The sequence below is a fragment of the Zootoca vivipara genome, chromosome 3 (assembly GCF_963506605.1).
Source record: "Zootoca vivipara chromosome 3, rZooViv1.1, whole genome shotgun sequence".
In the NCBI taxonomy this organism is placed as follows: domain Eukaryota; kingdom Metazoa; phylum Chordata; class Lepidosauria; order Squamata; family Lacertidae; genus Zootoca; species Zootoca vivipara.
This window is the reverse complement of record NC_083278.1, coordinates 103,096,700-103,118,912: the sequence shown is the minus strand read 5'-3', so window position 1 is coordinate 103,118,912 and position 22,213 is coordinate 103,096,700. Positions and strand designations below refer to the sequence as shown.

The 22,213-nt window shown below is 47.9% G+C and overlaps 3 protein-coding genes across 11 annotated transcripts in view; 2 read left to right on the top strand and 1 right to left on the bottom strand.

The window, feature by feature from the left end:
• PPP2R5D (protein phosphatase 2 regulatory subunit B'delta) overlaps positions 1-11,624 on the top strand; it is a 54,102-nt gene extending 42,478 nt beyond the window's left edge. The window contains exons 13-16 of one of the 3 annotated variants that reach the window (XM_035111122.2): positions 1,294-1,395; positions 3,388-3,460; positions 6,249-6,314; positions 9,265-11,624. In XM_035111122.2, the coding sequence (XP_034967013.2) occupies positions 1,294-1,395; positions 3,388-3,460; positions 6,249-6,314; positions 9,265-9,402 (379 nt within the window). In that variant the 3' untranslated portion in view covers positions 9,403-11,624. Of the gene's footprint in view, positions 1-1,293; positions 1,396-3,387; positions 3,461-6,197; positions 6,315-9,264 lie in introns of all 3 variants that reach the window. The other 2 variants (XM_035111121.2, XM_035111123.2) reach the window with 2 other exon arrangements.
• Positions 11,625-13,560: 1,936 nt separating this feature from the next.
• Positions 13,561-18,903, bottom strand: MEA1 (male-enhanced antigen 1). Of its 3 annotated transcripts, none has more exons than XM_035111125.2 (4): positions 18,758-18,903; positions 16,855-17,134; positions 16,636-16,732; positions 13,561-14,267 (listed from the first exon to the last, which is right to left on the bottom strand). In XM_035111125.2, the coding sequence occupies exons 2-4, from the start codon at positions 17,122-17,124 to the stop codon at positions 14,104-14,106; spliced, it is 531 nt and encodes a 176-aa protein (XP_034967016.1). In that variant the 5' UTR covers positions 17,125-17,134; positions 18,758-18,903; the 3' UTR covers positions 13,561-14,103. The 3 variants fall into 3 exon arrangements, with proteins under 3 accessions (XP_034967016.1, XP_034967015.1, XP_060129039.1); XM_035111124.2 differs by having other exon boundaries at positions 18,752-18,852; XM_060273056.1 differs by lacking the exon at positions 18,758-18,903 and adding an exon at positions 18,409-18,730.
• Positions 18,904-20,260: 1,357 nt separating this feature from the next.
• Positions 20,261-22,213, top strand: part of KLHDC3 (kelch domain containing 3) — a 53,171-nt gene continuing 51,218 nt past the window's right edge. The window contains exon 1 of one of the 5 annotated variants that reach the window (XM_035111135.2): positions 20,261-20,389. The gene's annotated coding sequence lies outside the window, so the exon portion shown is untranslated. Of the gene's footprint in view, positions 20,390-20,743; positions 20,903-20,942; positions 21,052-22,213 lie in introns of those variants that run through there. The other 4 variants (XM_035111130.2, XM_035111134.2, XM_035111131.2 and 1 more) reach the window with 4 other exon arrangements.

Genomic DNA, 22,213 nt, shown 5'->3' with positions numbered 1-22,213 from the left:
CCATTGGTCCCCACGCTGCACTCACCTCTCACCTGTGGCTCCTAGAAGCTGTCAGCATGCAGTAATGGCCACATCCCGGGAAACGGCTTTGACTGGCCAGCTAAACCAAGCGAGGGTAGCCGATGGGTCTCAAACCCCTGCAAGTTAGGGATTTCCTCTGCATGCGAAGACAGACTCTGGCAGATTGAGCGGACAAGACCAATAGTTGGTCTAACCATAGCTGCCAAGTCTCCCGTATTCCCCAGGAAATTCCCGTTTTTCCAGCTGTTTTTTTGTTTTTCCCCAGTTTATTCTGGCGCGACGGCCATTTTGGAACTGGGCGGAGCATGCTCAGAAGCGACTTTTGATGCTGCTCTGCCCAGTTCCAAAATGGCTGCAGTGCGACTTCTGGCGCAGCGGCCATTTTGGAACTGGGCAAAGCAGCATCAAAAGTCACTTCTGAGCATGCTCCGCCCAGTTCCAAAATGGCGGCAGTGCTACTTCCGATCTGCTACTTCCGGCCCGGTCCCTTATTTCTTCGACAGCAACTTGGCAGGTATGGGTTTAACGGTCAAGAAGGTGGTTTCTGCACATGCTGTGAGAGGCACATGGGGCTCTTCAACCAGGGAAGGGAGCCCATCTAAAAGAAATACACTTGATCCTAAACCTCCACTGCCTTATGGGGTATCTTCGGGAGAAGAAAAGGCCTTAAGGAATAAACCTTGCACAAATCCGGAGTGGATTCCCTAGGATGATTGGGTGGTGCCTTGTACGCCTCCTCCCAGCAACTCCTGAGTGGGGATTCGAACCCTGGTCTCCCAGGTCCTCGTCCAGTACTCTAACCACTATGCCACACTGGCTTCCATATACACTGCCCAGGCTTGTGCCCCGGGGAGGTCACTTTGGGGCTGCTAATGCAGTGGTTTGATTTCACCCCTGGAGGTGCACTCCATTGTCTCTCAACAACGACAACAATTTATAACTGGGATGGGGGATCCGTGGCCCTCCAGAGGCTGTCGGACTCCAGCCCCCATCACTCCTTTTGCATGCTGGCTGGGGCAGATGAGAGTTGGATTCCAATACCCTCTGGAGTTCTACAGGTTGCCCACCCCCAACTTACAGGTCTTCTTAGGGGTAGTGGGGGGATAAATGGGTGTGTCCTGGCATTTGAAGCTATTCTTCCTTTTTATATCAGGTATTGGAAGTTTACTGTCCTGGTCCATTAGATCTCTTCTTCGGAAGGGCAGTTCCCCCACCTTTTATCCAAAGTGCTCTTTAATTCATTCTCCACCTCTTTTCTTTTCTTTTTTTAAGGACAATCCATGGGTTGATCTACAATGCACTGAAGCTGTTCATGGAGATGAACCAGAAGCTGTTTGACGACTGCACACAGCAGTATAAGGCAGAGAAGCAGAAGTGAGTACTCGTGGCTGGGGAAACTCTGCCCACAGCTAACCCTGCGACTAGTGGGACCATCCCACTTGACAGCAGCTACCAAGTCTAAACCACTGAGCCTCTTAGGCTTGCCGATCAGAAGGTCGGCGGTTCGAATCCCCGCAACGGGGTGAGCTCCCGTTGCTCAGTCTATCCCAGCTCCTGTCAACCGAGCAGTTCAAAAGCACGGCAGGTAGATAAACAGGTGCTGCTCTGGCAGGAAGGCAAACAGCGTTTCCGTGCACTCTGGCTTCCGTCACGCTGTTCCGTTTCTCCAGAAGCTGCTTAGTCCTGCTGGCCTCATGACCTGGAAATCTTATCTGTGGACAAACACCGGCTCCCTTAGCCTGAAAAGCAAGTTGGGCGCCGCAACCCCATAGTCGCCTTTGACTGGACTTAACCGTCCAGGGGTCCTTTACCTCACCTTACCTAGAGGTTGGGGCAGGGGACCCGATACTGCTGGAGAACAATCTCCCATCATTCTTGACCATTGCCTATGTTGGCTGGGGCTGATGGGACCTGAAGCACATCACGATTGGACATTGCCTGGTGGGAGAAGGAAAGCAAAACGCTCTCCATCAGCTGCCTGGTGGCAGAGAAAGGAGCCCAGCTGCTGTGCCTTAGGCAGGGAGAAGGCTGGGAAGACAGGGAGGATATAAAAAGCCTCAGAGAGTGGGAAGAAAGGGAAGAAGCCCCATGGAGACAGGCTGGGCTAGTTGGATGCTTAAATAATGTGACTCTACAGAGGTTGGGAGAATGCGGGCTGCAATTCCTTTTTGGAAGTCCTCTTCATGCTGTTCTCCTAAGTCAGAGGGAATACTATCAGCCTATGCTGATCTAGCCCCGCTGCTTCCTGGGGAGGCATAGGGCCCTGGATTTAATCCTGGCAAGGCCACTGAGGCATCCCACTTGACAGCAGCTACCAGGTCTAAACCACTGAGCCTCTTAGGCTTGCCGATCAGAAGGTCGGCGGTTCGAAGCTATGGAACAAGCAGCTTCCACGGGGGGTACAGCACTTGTGTCCCTCTTTGGGGAAGAGCCTCAGCTCTGGGAGGAACTGCCTGTCCCTGGGGATTGGGACTTACCTCCGAGGAGACGGGACTGGAAGAGGGAGACTTGGGACACCGAAGAAAGGACTATAATGAGGCAGCCCTCTATGAGTCTGCTGAAAGACTCAGGGATGGTAGGAATGTGGTTCACCAGAGGTGAAAGCCACAAATAAGATTAAGAAAGAGGGGAAGACCACAGATTAGGGATTTGTGCCTCCTTTACGAAAAGGGCATGGACTAAGAGGGCTCTTATGCATGGAGATATGGAGTAATTGGGGTGACGGCAGTCCCCTCAGTAATCTGAGGCGAAAGGATCAGCTAGGAACGAACTTGTCTCTTTTGAGGCACGGCTTGAGCGATTCCTCAGCCATCTTATTTTTTAGAAAAGGAAAGAGCAGGATAGATGTGTTTACATTTGCATCCTCTTGGTATGCAGCCTGCAGGAAGCCTCATGCAAGTTCCAGAGATAACAGAAGCCCAGCCCACACTAACTCAGAGCAAGAGGAAAGCTTTCAGTGGAGCTGCCCCTGTTTTTGTGGGAATAGCATTCCTGTTGAGATATAGCAGTTTCCAAAACCAACTGAAGACATTTTTGTCCCATTGGCTTTCCCATCTGGATGAATGGGTCTCTGCCACGGGTGTCTACTTTGCAATTTATTTATTTTTGCATTGACACACACACACACACACACACCTGCTGCTGTTTGCTGTGTTTTTAATTGCTTAGCTGCTTTAATTTTTGGGGGGTACATTGATATGTGTGTAAGGCAGTTAATTATTTAAAATATCTGTTTAATATGGAGCATTTGATTGGGTTTTGAAGAATGGCATAACTTGACTAGAGCTCTAGAGGGAGGGCGCAGGTTAAAAGTCTAAATGAAAAAACAACACCCACCCTTTAAAAAAAAATCTTTTTCTTTTTCAGAGGGCGGTTCAGGTTGAAGGAACGAGAAGAGATGTGGCACAAGATTGAGGAGCTGGCCCGCCAAAATCCTCAGGTAATAGTTGTTAGCAACAGAGGGAAGATGTTTTGGTCGTGTACTTTCTTAGGTGACCAGACCACAAACTTGTTACCTTAACAATAAACTCGGTATGTGTTTGCTCCAGTGAATAAGCATTGAACTATGTCTAGGACAGGGAACCTGTGTCCCTCCAGATGTTGTTGCACATGCTGATGGAAATTGGAGGCCAGCAAAATCTGAAGGGCCACACCAGGTTGGCTATCCCTGCACTAGGACCTGTGGTTTTAAATTTCTGCATGGCCCTGGCCGAGTTGCTGTTGGCTTCAGTTCCTCATCTATAAAATGGCAATTCTTTTCAGATGCAGAAGATAAGAGATTATAAATAACAAGATCAATGGTTTCTTTGTCCTTTGTTGAGCACGGTAGATATGTCTCCACAAGGTATTTGCTAAAACACACAGTTTAATTCTCCCTCACTTCTTTTTGGCAAAGTAGCATCCAGGTATTAATCAGCTCCTGTCACCTCTGTTTGCTCATTTCAAATATGGTTACTAAATGCCTGCTTCATAGATTGGTAAGTGTTGCTATGTCTGGAACAAACATGAGCTGGCTTATACTGAGCCAGCTCTCATTAGCTCAGTACTGGAAGCGGCTCTCCAAAGTTTCAGGCCAAGAGCATTTTGCACCCCTACTTGCAAAGGCGAGTAATTCAGCCTGGGACCATTGCTTTATTTATAGCATTTATATGCTACCTTTTAGGGCACAGCCCCAACAGATCCAGTTGATGCCCATTTTGAATACTAAACATAAGATTCAGGAAACGTAAGGAAGCACCAAGCCTTGGGAATCAGTGGTGTAAAAGCACTTAGTTACGGAAAGGCAGAGTCACGTTTGAAGGATAATGCTGAAAGGGGCCCTCAGTAGTTCTACAGTAGTGGAGTTCCACTACCGTAGAACTTGGTGGTGAGGCCACCACCAAGAAGGCCCTTTCCCTTTTGCTTACCAACCCAGTTCACTGTTCTTGTGAGGACTCCGTGATGGCCTCTGCCTTTGATCTTAGCAAACAAGCAGGATCTTTTATTATGTAAACGACCTTTGCACAGAAGACTTGTCCACTGCCCCCAAGCTATGGCCCTTCCCTGGAGCAGTGACCTTTGGAAACAGAAGTGGTTAGCATCAAGAAAACATAATTAGGGAACAGCGCAGCCTGAAGATGATCTTCTGTGCCCTTTTGCATGTTACTCATCGGAAGCTCCTTATATCTGCTAGTGGCTCCCTCGAAACTCGAGTAACATAAAAGAGGGCTCTTTCTTCTCACCATCAGTGAGGCCAGGCCAGGAAATACTCTGTTGCAGGGCCCTGGGAGAACCTGTGGCCCTCCAGATATTGTGGGGCTCCCAACTCTCATCATCCTTGAACTTTTTTGGCTGGGGCTGATGGGATATGGAGTCTCACCAGATCTGGAGGGGTCACAGGTTCCTGGCTCCTGCTTTATAAGCCATCTGTGTCAGAAGGAGCGTGCTTTAGGAAAGATTCGAAATGCTCAGTGCTCATCTGTGTGCTACTCAGTTTTAAAGCCCTGTGGTTTTAAAAAGCGCGACACTTTACAAATCAGGTAGGGAAGCCAAATTGATACGTTCTGCCTTAGGGAGGAATTCAGTGTCATACATTCCCTCAGAACAAGCATTTCAGCTTCCAGATGAAACAAACCTCCCCCCCCCCAGATGCACTGTTCTTGGGGTCCTGTCAACCCCCCCACCAAGCCAGTTTGTGGGAAGGGGGGAAGAGATGGGAAAGGCCCTGTTGCGCAAGCACAAGTCCTTGCGAGGGCTTCTGCTGGCAGGACTTTGTAGTGGAATTCCCCCCAATTTTTGGAGTGACTCCCATAGTTTTTTAAAATAAATACGAAATTTTAAATGAAGGAATATTTTATAGTTCTGCTCTTGTAGTAGGAACATAGGATGCTATCTTACACTGGCATTGGTCTGATCCCCACAGCAGAAGGGCTCTCCATCGCTCAGTGGTTAGAGCACTTGCTTTGCATGCAGAAGGCCCTGGGTTCAATCCTCTGCATTGCCAGGAGTCTCTTGCTTGAAACTCTGGAGAGCTGCAGCCAGTCTGTGCGGAGCTGGATGTCTCGCTCAGTAGAACGCATTTTGTTTCCTTGCATCTAGAATCTGTATAGTAAATCCTCAGTATTAATTCCAGTAGGGCCTCATGCACCTCTGCACTTCCCCCCTTTAAGCCAAAGCTTCCTGAAGATAGGAACAACAACAACAACAACAAAATAATAATGGTTAGCAACTCTTATCTTAATGTAAAGCGGCTGTGGTGATATTAAAAAACAAGAGTTTTCACCACTTTGGGGTCATTTAGACCTCTCAGTACCTTGGACACGCTGCATTTTATAATCCACTCTAATCGGAGTTTGACACCAATGCCATTTTGACAAAACAAAACTCAGAAAGCCGGGGGGGGGGGGAGAGAGAGAGAGAGAGAGAGAGAGAGAGAGAGAGAGAGAGAGAGAGAGAGAGAGAGAGAGAGAGATCCCACGTGGAAGCTGCAGGGGATCGGGAGAAAAGTTTCAACCTTTTCTAATCCCTTGTGCCATTTTCACAGAAGGGAGAGCGTGAGCTGCAAAGGGTTTTCCCCCTCCTCCCCAGTGCTTTATCACACTTAACCTACATATATATATGTGTTTAAACATTCGGCGTTTCAGTACTTGAGTTGCTGAGCTTGCGTTCCCATTTTTCTATGTGCTGTGTTCTTGCAGTACCCCATGTATTGCGCCCCCCCACCCTTGCCTCCTGTTTATTGCATGGAGACGGAGACCCCCACTGCAGAGGACATACAGCTACTGAAGAAAACGATGGAAACGGAGGCTGTGCAGGTGACTCATCTCTATATCCTCCAGTGGGTCAGGAGTCCTTTCCTGTAATGCGAAAAGCAGAAGGGGTTCTTGGTGGCCAGCAGAACTCCTCGCGAGCAAGCAGCCTCTTCTCCCTAATAAGAGACCTCACCATCTACCTCCAGAGGCAGGCTGTAGGCCTTAAGGCTACCTTCCGCTGTTTCTCTGTGTGAGAGAGGGCAGTGGAGGGGAGGCTGGGCGGGGACTTCATTCCTGGCTCTTAAGTTGTCTTGGGCTCGTTTAGAAGGGGCTGCTGTCAGCCCCAGATTTGAGGGCCTTTGCACACTGCAGCTTGCGGCAGCTCGGACTTGCATGACGTCAATCCCATTGCAGAGTCTTGTGGCACCTTAAAGACTTGACAGATTTGTGGTGGTAGGTCTGTGGTAATTGCTGAGCTAACACCTTGTAAGGAGCCAGGGAGCCAGTCCCAAGAAACAGTCATTGACACCAGTCTGCTAAACGCTGTGGTTGTTTCATACAGATTTAAACAATTGTCGCAGACTGTATTATTATTTTTTGGTCTCATTTTGATCCCACTATGCCAGTTCCCCCAACACATACCTTCCAACTAAGGTTTCACTTCATGCAGCTGACGAAGTGGGCAGTAGCGAACGCCGCAAGTCTTTTAAGGTCCCACAAGACTCGATTGCTTTTGCTACAAGAGACCCAACACGGCTGCCTCTCTGGGAATGTTTGCATGGTGTTAGTTCGCAAAGGATCCGGCCGTTTCTTCATTAAACCACCGCTGAAGTGCAAGCCAAACCTTGCATTTCTCAGCAAGCGGCTATCCCATGCCCTCAGAACTGTCTGCCATGCAAGTGTTATTTTCTGTTAAGAACCCGCACCCCAAAGCCCCGCTAGTGTGTATTTTGCTTGTTTTCAATGTCCTTTCTCAAAAACAGAAAGAAAGAAAGAAAGAAAGAAAGAAAGAAAGAAAGAGCAGAAGGGAAGGCAGGAAGGGAGCAGCTAAGCCATCCTTTGGCATGTTGTGTTGGCCAAGTCACATGCTTTCTGTTTCAGCCAGAATAATCATCCCTCCTTGCGGTGTCACACCTTGAACTATGTGGGATAGTGGTGCCTACACAAAATCACAGGGCACTGCAGATCAGCCATGGCCATGTGGTCAGGGCCGGCATGATTGGGCACCCACCAGGATCCTCCCATTAGTGATTGCTGCTTCCCTCCTGGCATACTTGCTCTGCGCCTAAAGATTGCCAGTTCCCCCGTACTCCTCGCCCCAGCCACACCAGCCTCGTTCCCCCAGCTCCCATTCTGCTTACCTTTGCTCCCCGTGCAAATTCCCACACCCAAGTTTGGGAAGCATTGGGAAGAGCTTGCACATCTGTGCTCCTTTGGGACACTACAGAAGTCCCATCCATTGCCAGCCCAACATGCCCACCCCCCACCCCCCCGGCCAGCCCTGTGGCTGTTAGAAGGGAATGCAAACGGGCAGAAAGTACAGCTGCAGAGCTCAATATGCAGAGCTGCGTTATGATGGCAAATGCCAGGCACAGAGTCCCGTTTTGTCCAAGTAAGCATGCTTAACAATCAGGTTAAATGCCTTTGCTCATACGTTAGTGAGTGGGAGCACTGGAGCGCTAATTTCTGAGCCTCAGTGTTCCCACTTTGTGAGACAGGCCTATTAAGCAGAAAACAAAAGATGAAAGAAACAGCACCCTGTATTTCTACCTGATGAAGAAATCTAAGATTCATCAGATGCTTGCAGAATTCTCGGCCTCTGTGTGTGTCACCCACCTGCAAAATAGGATGTCTTCTAGACTGTCTTCTCCACGCTGAATTCTGTTTATGATTTGCCCGCTTTCCCTCTCTCTCTGTTGACCTGTAGCCTGTGGCTTGACTCACTTTCTTAACTTGCCAGCTTTGTGTGCAGCTTTGTTAGTTTCTCATTCCTGGCTGTGGCATTGCTGCTGTCTGCGGTGTGTGGGCTTGACATCATGCATTGCTGGAATGGCTTGGTGGATGATGCTTTGCAAGGAAGCGCAAAGGCTGCATAGCACCGCTTGGGGAACCCTTTTCAGCCAGAGTGCCACTTTCCCTTCTGGGCAGCCTCCTGGCACCCACACACCATTGGTGGGCGGGGCTAGAGGCAAAACTGGGCGGAGCAATGAACACAAATTTCACCTTCATACAGCAGGCTAGTTTCCACACCCTCTCATATACCCATCTCTGTCCTCACGTCATCCAGGCATAAACACTTAGGAGTAGGGGTCAAAGCAGGGCTGGTGAGAGGTGCAGCTTGAGGGAGAGCCCCAAGGGTCACATAGAAAGGCCTAGAAACTTAGCCAAACAGGGATTTTTGCACTGGTTTTCTTTTATTTGTCTATTATTCATTTCAAGAGGTGGCTAAGCCCAGACGGTGCTCCAGTAGGCAGCATCAAGAGGGCACACAAACCCTAGGGCTGGCTCCATGGCTAGGATCAGCTTGGCCCTGACCTCCAGGAAACTCTCTAAAGTAGGCCAGGCTTTGCCAGCCTGTCACCCTCAAGAGCCAGTGTGGTGTAGTGGTTAAGAGCGGTAGACTCGTAATCTGGGGAACCGGGTTCGCATCTCCGCTCCTCCACATGCAGCTGCTGGGTGACCTTGGGCTAGTCACACTTCTCTGAAGTCTCTCAGCCCCACTCACCTCACAGAGTGTTTGTTGTGGGGGAGGAAGGGAAAGGAGAATGTTAGCAGCTTTGAGACTCCTTTGGGGAGTGATAAAGCGGGATATCAAATCCAAACTCTTCTTCTTCTTCTCCTCTTCTCTGGCTGGCTGGGGTTGATGGAAGTTGTAGTCCAAATGGGCCGGAGGGTGCCCGGTTGGCAAAGATGGTAGTAGACCCAGCCCCCCAGAGAGGAGGGCCAGGCCAGGAGGAGTCGCACCACTCCCAGAAGCAGCCTCTGCTAACTTCTTGCGGGATCTTGTGCCTAGATGCTGAAAGACATAAAGAAGGAGAAGGTTCTGCTGCGTCGGAAATCGGAGCTTCCCCAGGACGTCTACACCATAAAGGCCCTGGAAGCGCACAAGAGAGCGGAAGAATTCCTCACCTCGAGCCAGGAGGCGCTCTGACGGGCTAGGGAGCCCCTGGAGGGAACACAGAAATGCACTTTGTTCTGATGTATAACTAGGGAATGAACATGGTGAGCTGTGCCTGTCCTCCGCTCCATTCTCATTCTTTCAGGTTAGATTTGATTTTACATTGTACCTCATATCCCCCACGACACTGTCACTTCCTCCTGCTTTTTCCTGTTTACAAAGCTGTTTTTTGTGTGCACGTGTGAAAGGGAGCCTAGCCCCATCCATGAGGGGGTCATTCCACACAAGGGTCATCCCTGCTCCTCCTCCTCCTGTTCCCCCCCCCTCTCCCCACCAATCTATTCCAGTCCCAGGACCAAAGCATCGAGAGTTCAGCTGCAAACTTACAGCAGCCTTAGCCCGAGCTGGCGCCCTGCAGATGTTCTGGACCACAAATCCCATCAGGTAGTCCCGAACATCTGGAAGGCACCAGATGGTCAAAGGCTGGTGCTACAGTAATAATTCACTACAGCCCCCCTAGCACTTGTTTATATCCCCTTTTTTTAATCTACACCCCACACAATGATAAGGTCTGAAGAACGGAACATATTATGTGAAACTGGCAGAGCTGCTCACTACAGTCCAGCTTCCTAGGGATCAAGGCAGGCTTGTTCCTTGGGGACCAAGCTAGATTTAGGAACATAGTTTTGCTTCCCCCCCCCCTCCCGGGGATAAATGGCTAATTAGAGAGTACCGATTTGATTTATATGGACAATGGTCACTGGCTTTTTTGTTGGGTTCTGTGCAAGGATGTAAACATTGTGTATGTGTGTCAGTGTAAGAAAGAGATCATGAATGCAAATGGAGGGTGAGTCAGGCAAATTTACAATTTGTTCTATTTGCACTCCCCCCCCCCCAATGGCACAATGGCAGCCTTAGAGTTCTAGGTCTGGCCTGTGCTTTTTGCTGCTCGATCATTTGGATTGTCCGTCCCAAATACAGACTAGTTATTGATCTACACATTTACCGCACAAGAGCCTCCCTTATGAACTGGTCGGCTTCTCTCTCTGCAGTTTCAGCTAGAACTGGAGCGAGATTTGACGCAGATTCTCCTACTTATGCCAACCTCCCTTTCTCCACTGTTGGTTTCTAAGCTTGGGAGAATGCTGGGTGAATTGCTTCCTGACTTAAGTTCACAGTACACAAACAGCTTTGTAAGCATTTTTCATATTGGGAACAAGGGCGGGAGGGGACTTAACTGCACAAGCCAGGGAACACCTGTTGCTGTTTTCTTAATAGGGATCTGCACTTCGTTTGCTTGGGGGGGACTAAGCCTCAGTGTGCTCAAGTTCATTTCAGCCGTTCTAGTTCCATGGGCCTCACCTTGGAAAGTCTCGGAGCAAGAGATAGCAAAGGCTCATTTTAGGGTGGTAGCCGGAGAGGATTATCCCATTTCCCATAAGCTATAGGTTTTAGCTTGTGAGCCACTGACTCAAATCCCCTGCTCAATGCAAGCAATCCAGAGCTAGAGTGTGCTAGAGGTGGCCATCCAACAGCAACTCGTGGAGTTCCTGTAAGGGTCAGCCTTCCATACCTATAGGTAATTGTCAAACTGCTCTTACCTTCGCAATTTTTCTCCTATTAGTGAACCAAAATATACCCTCCTGTATTTTAAGGCCATAAGAGCTACTCTTGCCTTCCAGGGGCAGAAAAGGACAAATGGTGGCCTTCTTTGTGATAGCTTTTCAGGTATTTCAAGTGCTAGCATGTCCGCCTTCAGTCTTTTCTTCTGCAGCTGTAACATTCCCTGTTCCTTTAATGTATCCTTACGAGACTTGTTTTCTATAGTTGACCACGTTTGTTGGCCTCCGCTTAATCCAGTTGTCTATATCAGGGGTTCCATGGACCGCCAGTGGTCCAGGAGAAATGTGTTTGAAGAACAATTTGAATTCCATAGAATTCTATACAATTCAAATTGTAGTACAATATGAGAAATAAAAGAAGCAATAAAAAATACAAGTAAAAACCATACAGCATCAAAGCACAGCACGTTACAACAGGCAGAGGAAAATCATTAAGTGGTCTGCCTCAAAGTTGGGGCACCCAGAACTGGACACATTACTCCAGATGTGGTCTGACTTGTGTAGAGTAAAATGGAACTATTACTTCTCATCTAGCCTATATTTAACCAGTTCACCAACAAAAAAAAAAAAGACTTTGCCAAATGCTTAGCTGTAATAAAGATAAATTACATCCAGAGCATTCCCACACTCCAAGCTAATGACCCGATCAAAAAAGTCTGAGATTCTTGACAAATCCATTTTGACTTCAACTAATTGTTATCAAGATTGTGTATATATATATATATATAATTTGTTCTAGTATCATAGTCAGACTGACCAGTCTATGATTTCCTAGATATTTCTTTTTGCAAAGTGGAGCAACATTTGCTTGTCTCCAGTCCTGTAATGCCTCACAACCATTCTCCAGGATTTTTTCAATTAGCGCTTCTGCAAGTAAACTAGTGACTTCTTTCAGTACTCCACGATGTGATCTGTATGCCCTGAAGCCTTGAACTCCATTTGAGGTAGCTAGGTAGTTTCCTGACCAACTCCTTATTATACTTGAATTAGCTTCATATGCTGCCATTGTTTACAGATTGCTGATTGAATTTCAGAATCATGGGAGGTCACAAAAGGGGAGGACCCTCATTCCTAATCAATTCCCCATCAACCTTCTGTTTTATGAATTCTGACTTGCATTTCCCCACCTCAGATTCTAGGTTCCAGTCTTCTCCAATTAATTTAAGGCTGTAAGTCCAAGTACGGGTATCTGAAGAAGTGTGCATGCACACGAAAGCTCATACCCATGACAAACTTAGTTGGTCTCTAAGGTGCTACTGGAAGGAATTTTTTTTTATTTAGTCCAAGTACACTCACTCAGAAGTAAATCCCATTGAAAGCAGTGAGGCAACCATAGGGTGCAGAAGGTTCAGAATGCAAGCCTCTTTCTCCAGTCTACATCACACTTTAAATCTTCATACGCTGTATTGCATTATCTACACACCTGCTTCACTTCTGTTGTGTTTCTCCCTATTTCTTCTGTACCTAGATTAATTTTGTCCCAAGTTTCCTAAAACCCAGTTTCATAGATCTGCCTGCATCTCACTGAAGGTACCCACTTTCCTGTACTGGTAACTGATCTGCACCGTTGCTTTTCTGAATTTGCCAGTTAGTTTGGAAAGGAAGGTGAGGCACAGCTGACAACAAGCTATTAGTACTCTGACATCCAGCCCATCAATCAATCATAGCTCCTCCACTATCTGCTGCCAAAAATATTTTCAATACCTATTGAAGATGCTCTGGCTGACTGGTGAACAGTTTCTCTGAACACTAAAGCCCTTCTTTGAGTGAGACCTGCTTAAACCTCTTGCCATGTGCCAACTGAAGCAACAGATGGGAAGCAGGAAACCATGATACAAAAGGGAAGGGGGAGTTCTGATTTAATGTATTTGCCTGTCTTTTCAGTGGTAGAATTGAATAGGAACCAGAATGAACTGAGTAGCCACTGGGCTTCAAGTGTAGCTGCTGGAGGGACGATGTTGACTTGGAGCTCTTCTAAAGCAAAGTGCAATTCAGTCAATTTGTGCCCCCACCCCACCCCCACCCAAGGCTGGGCTCTGCAGACGAGAACTATAGGGCACATTCCCCCACCCAGCCCCATACACAACACAGCCCTTCTCTGCCTGCTGGAGTTCTGCATTGGTGGAGCAGGGCTGCAATTGAGCATCATGTGCTGTATGACTTAGATGTAAATATAGCCTCTGTCTAATCTTTGTTTGGGGTCAGGGAACTTGTGTTTGGTACCTAACATTAAAGTTTAGTTTGCTGCCAATTCATTCCGGTGTCCTATATATCTTAACAGGGATGGGGAGAAGCTGTGTGAGAAAGGGGGCGAAAGAACTACCGCCTCTAGCCAAAACAAGCACCTCAAGCACACGGCTTCAGGTCACTATTCACTTTAATCCAGCTCTACTTAAAAAAAAAACCCTTGTGTTTCTCCCACTTTGCTTGTATACCTTCCCTACTTTTTACATGGACAGGGTTGGAGCTGCCTCTTTCACTTCTTACATAGCCCCTTCTCAAAGGGTATTGGGGGGGCAAGCAAAACTTAAGTGATGCATTCACTCTCTGGACACAAGTATTAAGCTGCTTTACAGTTCATTATGTACATATGGTGTACTTTATTTTCAGTAGAGTATTACATAGTATGACAGTGTTGGATTTTGTACAGATGTCCCTGTATGTACAGAACTAAATAAAATGGATCTCTTGAAAAGATGACACGCTGGACTCCACCTCATGGCCATGTTTAGCTCTTTAGCCCATGTGTCACTTGGAATAAGGGAGTGGGGCTGGTGAGGGAGAGAGTATAAACAGCAGGGCTAGAATCATGCATGTCGAAGGGCGATTTCATGAGATGGTTATTTCTCCTAGAGGCTTCTCCCTCTCCCCAAGCTTAGGAAAACAGCCTGATATCACTAGCACCACCACTCAAGTAGCTATGACTGGGCGTTACAAAAAAAACCACAACAACCCCAAACCCTTATGAATTAAGCCATATTTTCAATGCGACAAGGTGAACACAGAGTTTCAATGCTGGTGAAAGATAAATATCTAACCCAACCAGTTCAGAGACAAGGGTTTAAAGTGCAGCACTTCATGTTTAGCTCTTTCAGCTGGAGGCAAGGATCCTTCACTTCCATTCTGGCTTGGGGCTGCTCTGGCTCTGCCGGGCTTGCAGGGTTCGCTGCACCATATCCTGCCACTGGTCGTCCGAGATTTCGTTGGCCCACGCAGGGATTCCAAGCGTGGGGAGCTTGATTCCGGCCATAGTCCTTTTCACCAGCTCCACGTGTTCTAGAGTCAAAGACAGCCGAGGAATGAGAGGGGGGCAGCACAAAAGGAAACCAGCCGCCCAACACCACACACCTCAAGACTCAACACAACTCCTTTCCAAGGATTTCCGTATTCATGCAGTACTCAATCTGTGAATAGATCAAGGAGGCAGCTCATCCAAGGTAGCAAGCAACCCAGGTTTACCTGGGGGGGGGAGGAGTGAGGGACGCATTTATGGGTCCATGGTAAGCTTGAACTAGGGACTGGATAGCCAAAAACAATTGCTGCCGCCCCACAAATCTTATGAACAAGAGAGGCCACCATAGCATATAGCCAACCCACAAACAGAGTTACCAGGCAAAACTGTGCAGCCGATAAGACACTAGTATCAGACAAGTGCTAAAACTGAATGGGAAGAATGGAGAGAGAAATGCCATGAAAGCTAGAGGACACTGTGTGTTTGGACCTGAGGAAGGAGAAGCCAGGTTTAGACCCAATAGCCCTGCAAGTAGACTAGGTTGAGAGGGTAGTGATGTGTGGCCTTTATATAGCACTTAATCATAAAAGGGGTCATGAACAGAGGTCAAATAACCCCTCTGCCACCTTGCACTTTATGTGGGCTACATGGTGCTATTGTTAGGTGGATTTGTAGCTGGTTGGCAGACCAAGGCCAGAGGGTTATCACCAATGGTTCCTTGTCCTCCTGGAAAAAAGTGATAAGTGGTGTGCTGCAAGGTTCTGTCCCAGGCCTGGTTGGTGTTCATCATCTTTATAAATGACTTTGATGAAGGAATGGAGGAAAAGCTCATCAAAGTTGTACATGACACCAAACTGAGAAGAGCATGTAATGCCTCAGAAGACAGAATCAGGATTCAAGAGGATCTTAACTGATTGGAGAACAGGACCAAAAATCATGAAAAGCAGTTCAATAGGAACTGGCAAAATGAATTACAGTATGAAAATATAATAATAATAATAATAATAATAATAATAATAATAATAATAATTCCATTTATACCCTGTCCTCCCCAGCCAAAACTGGGCTCAGGGCGGCTAACACTAGATATAGAACAATTGATTAAGATAGAACTTAAAAAGAAGATTAAATACAACATTAAAATTAAAATGCAGCCTCATAAGAAAAGGGAAAGTTGGGTCCAGGCCAAAGGCCAGGTGGAACAACTCTCTCTTACAGGCCCTGTGGAAAGAAATCAGGTCCCGCAGGGCCCTGGTCTCAAGAGCGTTCCACCAGGTTGGAGCCAGTGTTGAAAAGGCCCTGGTTCTAGTTGTGGCTAATCTGGCTTCCTTCGGGCCCGGGACCTCTAGGGTGTTACTATTTATGGACTTTAAGGTCCTCGGCAGGGCATACCAGGAGAGGTGGTCCCGTAAGTACGAGGGTCCTAGGCCATGAAGGGCTTTGAAGGTCAAAACCAGTACCTTAAATCTGACCCTGTACTCTACCGGGAGCCAGTGCAGCTGGAAAAGCACTGGGTGAATATGCTCCCATGGCAGGGGCCCCGTGAGGAGCCTCACTACAGCATTCTGCACCTGCTGGAGTCTCTGGGACAGCTTCAAGGGCAGCCCTGCGTAAAGCGAATTACAGTAGTCAAGCCAGGACTTGTAAGGTTCTACACTTAGGAATAATCAGATGCGCAAATACAGGATCAGCGGCACCTGGCTTGACACAGCAGTGCATGTGAAAAGGATCTAGGCGTCCTAGTAGATCAAGGGAAGTAACAGGACTACTCTATTGTGCCTTGGTCAGATCCCACTTGGGAGTACTGTGCCCAGTACTGGGCACTACAGTTTAAGAAGAAGTTAAGGGTTGGGTATGCTTAGCCTGGAAAAGTGAAGACTGAGAGGTGATATGGTAGCCATCTTTGGATATCTGAAGGGCTGTCACATGGAGGAGGAAGCATGCTTGTTTTCTGCTGTTCCAGAAGGTAGGACCTGAGCCAATGGATTCAAGGTACAAGAAAGGAGATTCCAACTAAACAGAAATAACTTCAAGATGGTAAGAGCTGTTCATCGGTGGAACCGACTACCTTGGCAGGTAGTTTCAATTGAAGTTTTTAAGCAGAGGTCAGATGGCCATCTGTAAGGGATTCTTTATTTGTGATTCCTGCATTGCAGGGGGTTAGACAAGAAGACCTTTGGGATCCTTTCCAACTCTACAATTCTACGTAGGAATGGCAGAAATGTGATTTAGAGGTTATGGAACAGGTTAGAGACCTAGAGAATATAATCGCAAGCCTTTAAAAAGGCAGAATGGAAAAAATAACATGGGCTGAACATGGCAGGACTTGCAGACACCAAGTTCTAAGGCTGGCAATTCTCTCTGGAGACTATGAAGACTAAAATAAATAAAGCTGCTTCAATATTATGTTACCTGGATCCATAGGGATAGAGCTGTGAGAGTTTTGAGCTGCAGATCCCTCCTCCTCATCGCTGTCCACAGGTGGGTCAGGCAGATGCAGTCTCATTGCCTGCATGCAGTGCATAAAGCCATTACAAGCATTAAGCATAGCACAAAGGCATGCTCATGCAAGAATCTGTGGCCCCGCCTTTAGGAACCCCAGGACACATACTTGAAACAAAACTGTGCTACCTGAAGTCGCTCGTTGATATCGGGCGCTGGCTCTGTGCTGGGTTCCGTTTCTTCAGCTGCTGCTAGTCCCTGATCTGGATCTTGATTCAGTGGCTGGTACAAGTAGCCATTACTACCATCTTCCTCCTCCTCTTCAGGTTCTTCACCACTCCACTCCCCAGCAGGTTCAGGGGTTCCATCAGGTGTCTCTTGCAGCCCCAGCTCTTCATGCTCATTTGGACAGATCCTCTCTGGACCCATTGTCTGTGTAACCACTGGCTCCAAGGCCATGCACTAGGATCTGCAGGGAAAACGTGGAACTTAAATCTCCGCAACAATATTATTGTTTAAAGTTGTACATTTGACTGAGAAATGACTGGGAAAGGAGCATATCCTACAAAGAGATTGCATGAAGGTATGAGCAATAAGCACCCTAAGGCAGAACAGACCTACCTAAGTGAGTCCATTATAGTCAACTTTAGAGCCATCACCACATTTCACATCACATAATATACACTTATGCCACAGAATCATAGTTGGGACTATGAGAATCATCTAGTCCAACCCCACTGCAATGCAGGAATATGCAGCTGTCCCATACGGAGGTTGAACTTGCACCATGTTCTAACCAGCTGAGCTATGTAATGTGATGGGTTTCAGGCTGCCTTTCAGGAAACACCAGGATTCTATGGAAGCTTATCAGGAGCTTCCCAGAAATACAACTTTACCATCACTGCTTTAGTTTTTCCTGCAACGTATACAGGAAAGTGTTGAGTGTTTTTATGTGGCTCAATTCTAGTTTGTCCAGTTACGGCAAAGCTCAATAGCCATGGCTAATGTCAAACCTGCATATGTCACTGTTTCTATAAGCCAGAGATGGAAACCTGCAGCCCTTCAGATGTTGGCAGTCCCACTCATATCGACCCCAGCCAGCATGACCAATGGTCAGAGATTATGGAAGTTGGAAGTTCAACAATATTGGGAGGGCTGTGGGTTCCCCATCCTTTCTCTAAACAGGGACACTTCTTCAGGGTAAATTAGCTTCCAAGTCCTATATCCCATTTGCCTCTCACCCACATCAGTTGAGGGCCAGGTTTCATAATGCATTAACTAGAGGTAGCTATTCATCTCAGTATCTCGTATTGCCTTCTATGGGACAAATTAATAAGCTGTAATGTGGGACAGGAAACAAAAGAGCTAGGTTTAGGCCCCCTCCATGATCTTCTATGTAACCCAGTGACTGCCCCTCCCATGGAAGAGACTTTAAGAAAGCACTTTAAGACAATGCATAGAATCATAGAGTTGGAAGAGGCCACAAAGGCCATCCAGTCCAACCCCCCGCCAAGCAGGAAACACCATCAAAGCATTCTTGAGATATGCCTGTCAAGCCTCTGCTTAAAGACCTCCAAAGAAGGAGACTCCACCACACTGCTTGGTAGCAAATTCCACTGCCATTTAGACCAAACTCACCTATAACCCCTAACAGCGACTCAGTTCTCCAAAGTATTTCTAAAATAATAATAATAATAATAATACTACAATAACACTAACTTGCACCTCCGTAAAGTTACTTGCCTTCAAGATGCCTTTTCGTTTTTGCTGCTACAGAGTAACATGGCTACCCCCCCTGGAAAATAAACAAACTAGCCTTAGGCAGCCCAGGTTCAGGCTCCCCACCCCTACCCACCCCAATGGAAGGATGGACAAAACATGTCTTTCCGGGTTTCTATATGTGCCCGTCGTTATGGACCCTTCAAAACGCACTATAGTGCTGAGCCTTGTTGTCCTCGCCCCCACCACAAAGACCTCCATTTCCCATACCGCCTGCTCCCGCCGTTTCGCACATTGCCCTCAATCGCTGCCTGACGCCCAGCAAACCACAGCCGCGCCCGCCACCCAGAGCAACAAGACCCTTTGCCTTCACCCAGAAGGGAGTTCCGCCTTCCCGATCGGAGGCCGATCCCAGCCGCTCAGCCTTCCGGAAAGGACAAGGCGCGCAGGGCCACTGGGAATGACGTCATAGCCATGCGCGACGGGTGGAGCCGTAACTATGGCAGCCTCTTGGGCGAGGTACAGGTCTCCACCACCGCCACCCCGGCCCTCGCCACTCCATTGGCCCCTGGCAGTTCTAAAGTCGACAGGCGGCTGTGTTTGATACGGTCACAAAGCACGTTGGAAGGACTGGCCAATAGCTGCCGCCTTGCGCTTCGTGAAAGCATAAGGCTCGTGCAACAAAAGGCACTCGCCAAATGCATATAGGTAAAACCGTATGTCCAAACCACTTCTTCCTCACCAGGCCAGTTTTTATCCTTTTTAATACCACGGGGAGGTATTAAAGATGTTTCTCTTTTGCACCGTGGAGAATTATGGCAATACCTTTCCCACAGCGCATGCACGTGCACTAGAATTGCCCGACTTCCAGCAACCTCTGGGGCTCTAAAAGTCAAATCTCTCTTCATGTTAGAGAGGTTGTATATTAAAGGCGCTCATACCCGCACATACACCCTGGGCAAGAAATTCGCTCACCGATTTTGTGACATACCTTTTATTATGGCACTTCATGCAATGCAAGCTGGCTAGAATTTTTTGGTTGCAAGTCGCTCAGAGTTGCCTTGGGCAAGATAAAGCGACTAACAAATGCAATAAATAAATAAATCAATATGACGACGACGATGTTGATGGAGTGAGGGACGAAGCTGCCGGTCATTCTTAGTGTGAGAGGGGTACAGGAACATTGAAGGTCAGGGTAGAACAGGCATAGGCAAACTTGGCCCTCCAGATGTCTTGGGACTACAACTCCCATCATCCTTAGCTAACAGGACCAGTGGTCAGGGATGATGGGAGCTGTAGTCCCAAAACATCTGGAGGGCCTGGTTTGCCTATACCTGCTGTAGAAGATGTAAGGGGTATGTGTTCAACGGCACTGTATACCATATAGGCATAAAGCCACCAAGTAGGGTTGCCACGTGTCCTTTCTCATAAGAGATTGTCCCTTACTTCAAGGAAAAATACGACACTTGTCCAATATTTCGCCTGACCTGTCCTACATTTTGCCCGAACAAAGGTGACAACCCTACCACCAAGTGCCCTATAAGAAAGATCCAGGTGAATTCCTACCTGATGGTGTTTATTGTGGGTTGTTTTTTTAAAAAAAGTAATTCAATTTTGCCAGTAAGATACGTTGGAAAGGTTTGTACTGTATCCTGCAAGACGGGGATATAAATACTTGAAATGAATAACTAAATTTGCCCCACACGGAGCTACAATTCCCAGCACCTTTAACTACAGTTCCCAGGGTTCTTTTGGGGGGCGGGGAGCGTGCTTTAAATGGTGCATACGCAGCCGTAGTTAAATCTTCTTTCTCTGCCAGTTCTCCCAGGTTCCTTTTCTCCCTCCGGGCTTATTTCTGGAGCCTGGCTTCTGGAGCACGCACCACCCACCTACCAACCTAAGACCATTCAGTCCAGAGTCCAAAATTACCTGCACCCGCCGCGTGTGCACAGAATTGCTTGACCAAATCCGTATCAAGTTTATCTGGACCCGTTATGTAAATAAGGTAACCTTCATCCAGCGCGAAGCTGGTGGGAAGAGCTACAGCGCCCAAGGGGCTTCTTAAAAATCCCCTTTGCAAGCGTGGGTATGTTGAAGACGCTGCCTGTCCCACTTCGTGGCCATTTTTTATTTTAAATCCCCTTTGCAAGCGTGGGTATGTTGAAGACGCTGCCTGTCCCACTTCGTGGCCATTTTTTATTTTATTTTTTATTTTTTTGAAACTGGCGTGCTGGGGTCCAGGGTGACGGGTTAAAGAAGTACACCCTCGCTATACAGTATCCGCGGGCCCGCCCAAGACTACATTTCCCAGACTCTCCTCGGTGGGCGTGGCGCGTCATTCTCCGTCGTTGTGCGCCGAAGCTGGGCCTGTGGGAGGGAGGGAAGGAGCGGCTGAGGCGCCTGAGGAGAAAGCTCGGGGCTTGGCTGGCCGGTTAACGGCGCCGGGAGAGCGGGTTCGCGTGACCCTTCGGGGCCGCGGGCCGGCCCCGCGTAACTTCCCCCCGCCCGTGGGGGGCAGGTAATGCAGCTGAGGCACCGGGGCGTGGAGGGAGCCCCTGTGGAGGAGGGCCGGGGGGCGGTTCTGCCGCGGGCGGGCGCGCGTTGGCGGCGCTGACCGTTGGAGCGGCCGGGATCCGAGAGCCGTCATGCGTCTGGCCAAGGTTGGAGGTGCGGTGCGGGGGTTGTTATGAGGGACGCGTCAGTTATGGGGGGCGGGGAGAAGTCCCTTCAGGGAGAGAGAAAATATATATACATATAGAGAGAGAGATCCGCGGCTGAGGGGTGTGACAGGCTAGGCTCGCATTGCGAGCGTTGGGGAGCCCAGGGGCTTAAGAGGAGGTTGGTGCATTTGTTTATTTTTTTGGGGGGGGTCGATGTGTCTGCCAGGGCCGACCCGAGTCGTTTTGCTGCCTGAGGCAGAGCAGCAAATTGCATTCCCCTCCCCCCCCAACACACACGCGTGCGCGCGCCCCCGCTTATCGCCACCTGTCCCGGTGTCAAGAGTGCAGAGTCCTCAAGCGCCATGCCAAGTTGTTTGGGCGCATGAGACAGAAGATTCTGCAAAATGCCTGTTCTCCTTCCTCTGCACCCCCTCCCCTGCCCTGGCAGTCAAAATAGGACAATAGTTTTTAAACCGTTTGGTGTTTGCTGCCCCTCCCCCTCAAAAAACGTTTATTGCCCAAGGATGCCCTTTAATGCACACTGCCCAATGGTAGAGCCCGCGTTCCTAAATAAATGCCCGTGGCAGTCTTAAAACAGGGCAACCCTCTTCTTCCCTGGACAGTGTGTAAAGTTGCATTTTGTGATATTTTCTAGGCATATGTTTTTCTGCACTGGGTTGCTAGTTCTTTTTTGGGTTCTATGAGTGTTCATTAGGATGGTATATGAGAAAAATCAAATAATAAACGCCTGTTATCGCTAACGTTTTATGGAGTTTGGTTTTCTGCTTTTCCCTTTTTTTTGTTGGGGCATTCTTCTGCGTTGTTGTTATTATTATTATTATTATATAATGCAACACCATCAGTATACATGGAACTGGGATGCATGGGCAAAATTGACAGTGTCCCCAATATAGAACAGTATAGAACAGATAATGGTTAAAACAAGAGAATGTGGGGCATGGAAGAATGAATAAAGTAAAATGCTGTTGCTATAATTAGTTGGAAATAAAGGGATAAACCAAAGGCTTAATCTGGACTTATTCTGGCACCCTGTGTCAGTGGTCATCTATGGACACAGTGTTTTGACTGACTGGAACCCCCATTTCACCTATGGATATGTGATGAAAATGTGGATTTTCTCTCTCTTTCTGCTACACTTAACACAACTC

What these genes read in the sequence shown, in the direction of transcription:
- MEA1 (XM_035111125.2), bottom strand. Translation starts at nt 17,124, where the DNA reads ATGGCCTTGGAGCCAGTGGTTACACAGACAATGGGTCCAGAGAGGATC. An exon ending in ATATCAACGAGCGACTTCAG is followed by an intron (nt 16,733 to 16,854) that starts GTAGCACAGTTT and finishes CACTGCATGCAG; the next exon opens with GCAATGAGACTGCATCTGCC. An exon ending in CTCTATCCCTATGGATCCAG is followed by an intron (nt 14,268 to 16,635) that starts GTAACATAATAT and finishes CTTTGACTCTAG; the next exon opens with AACACGTGGAGCTGGTGAAA.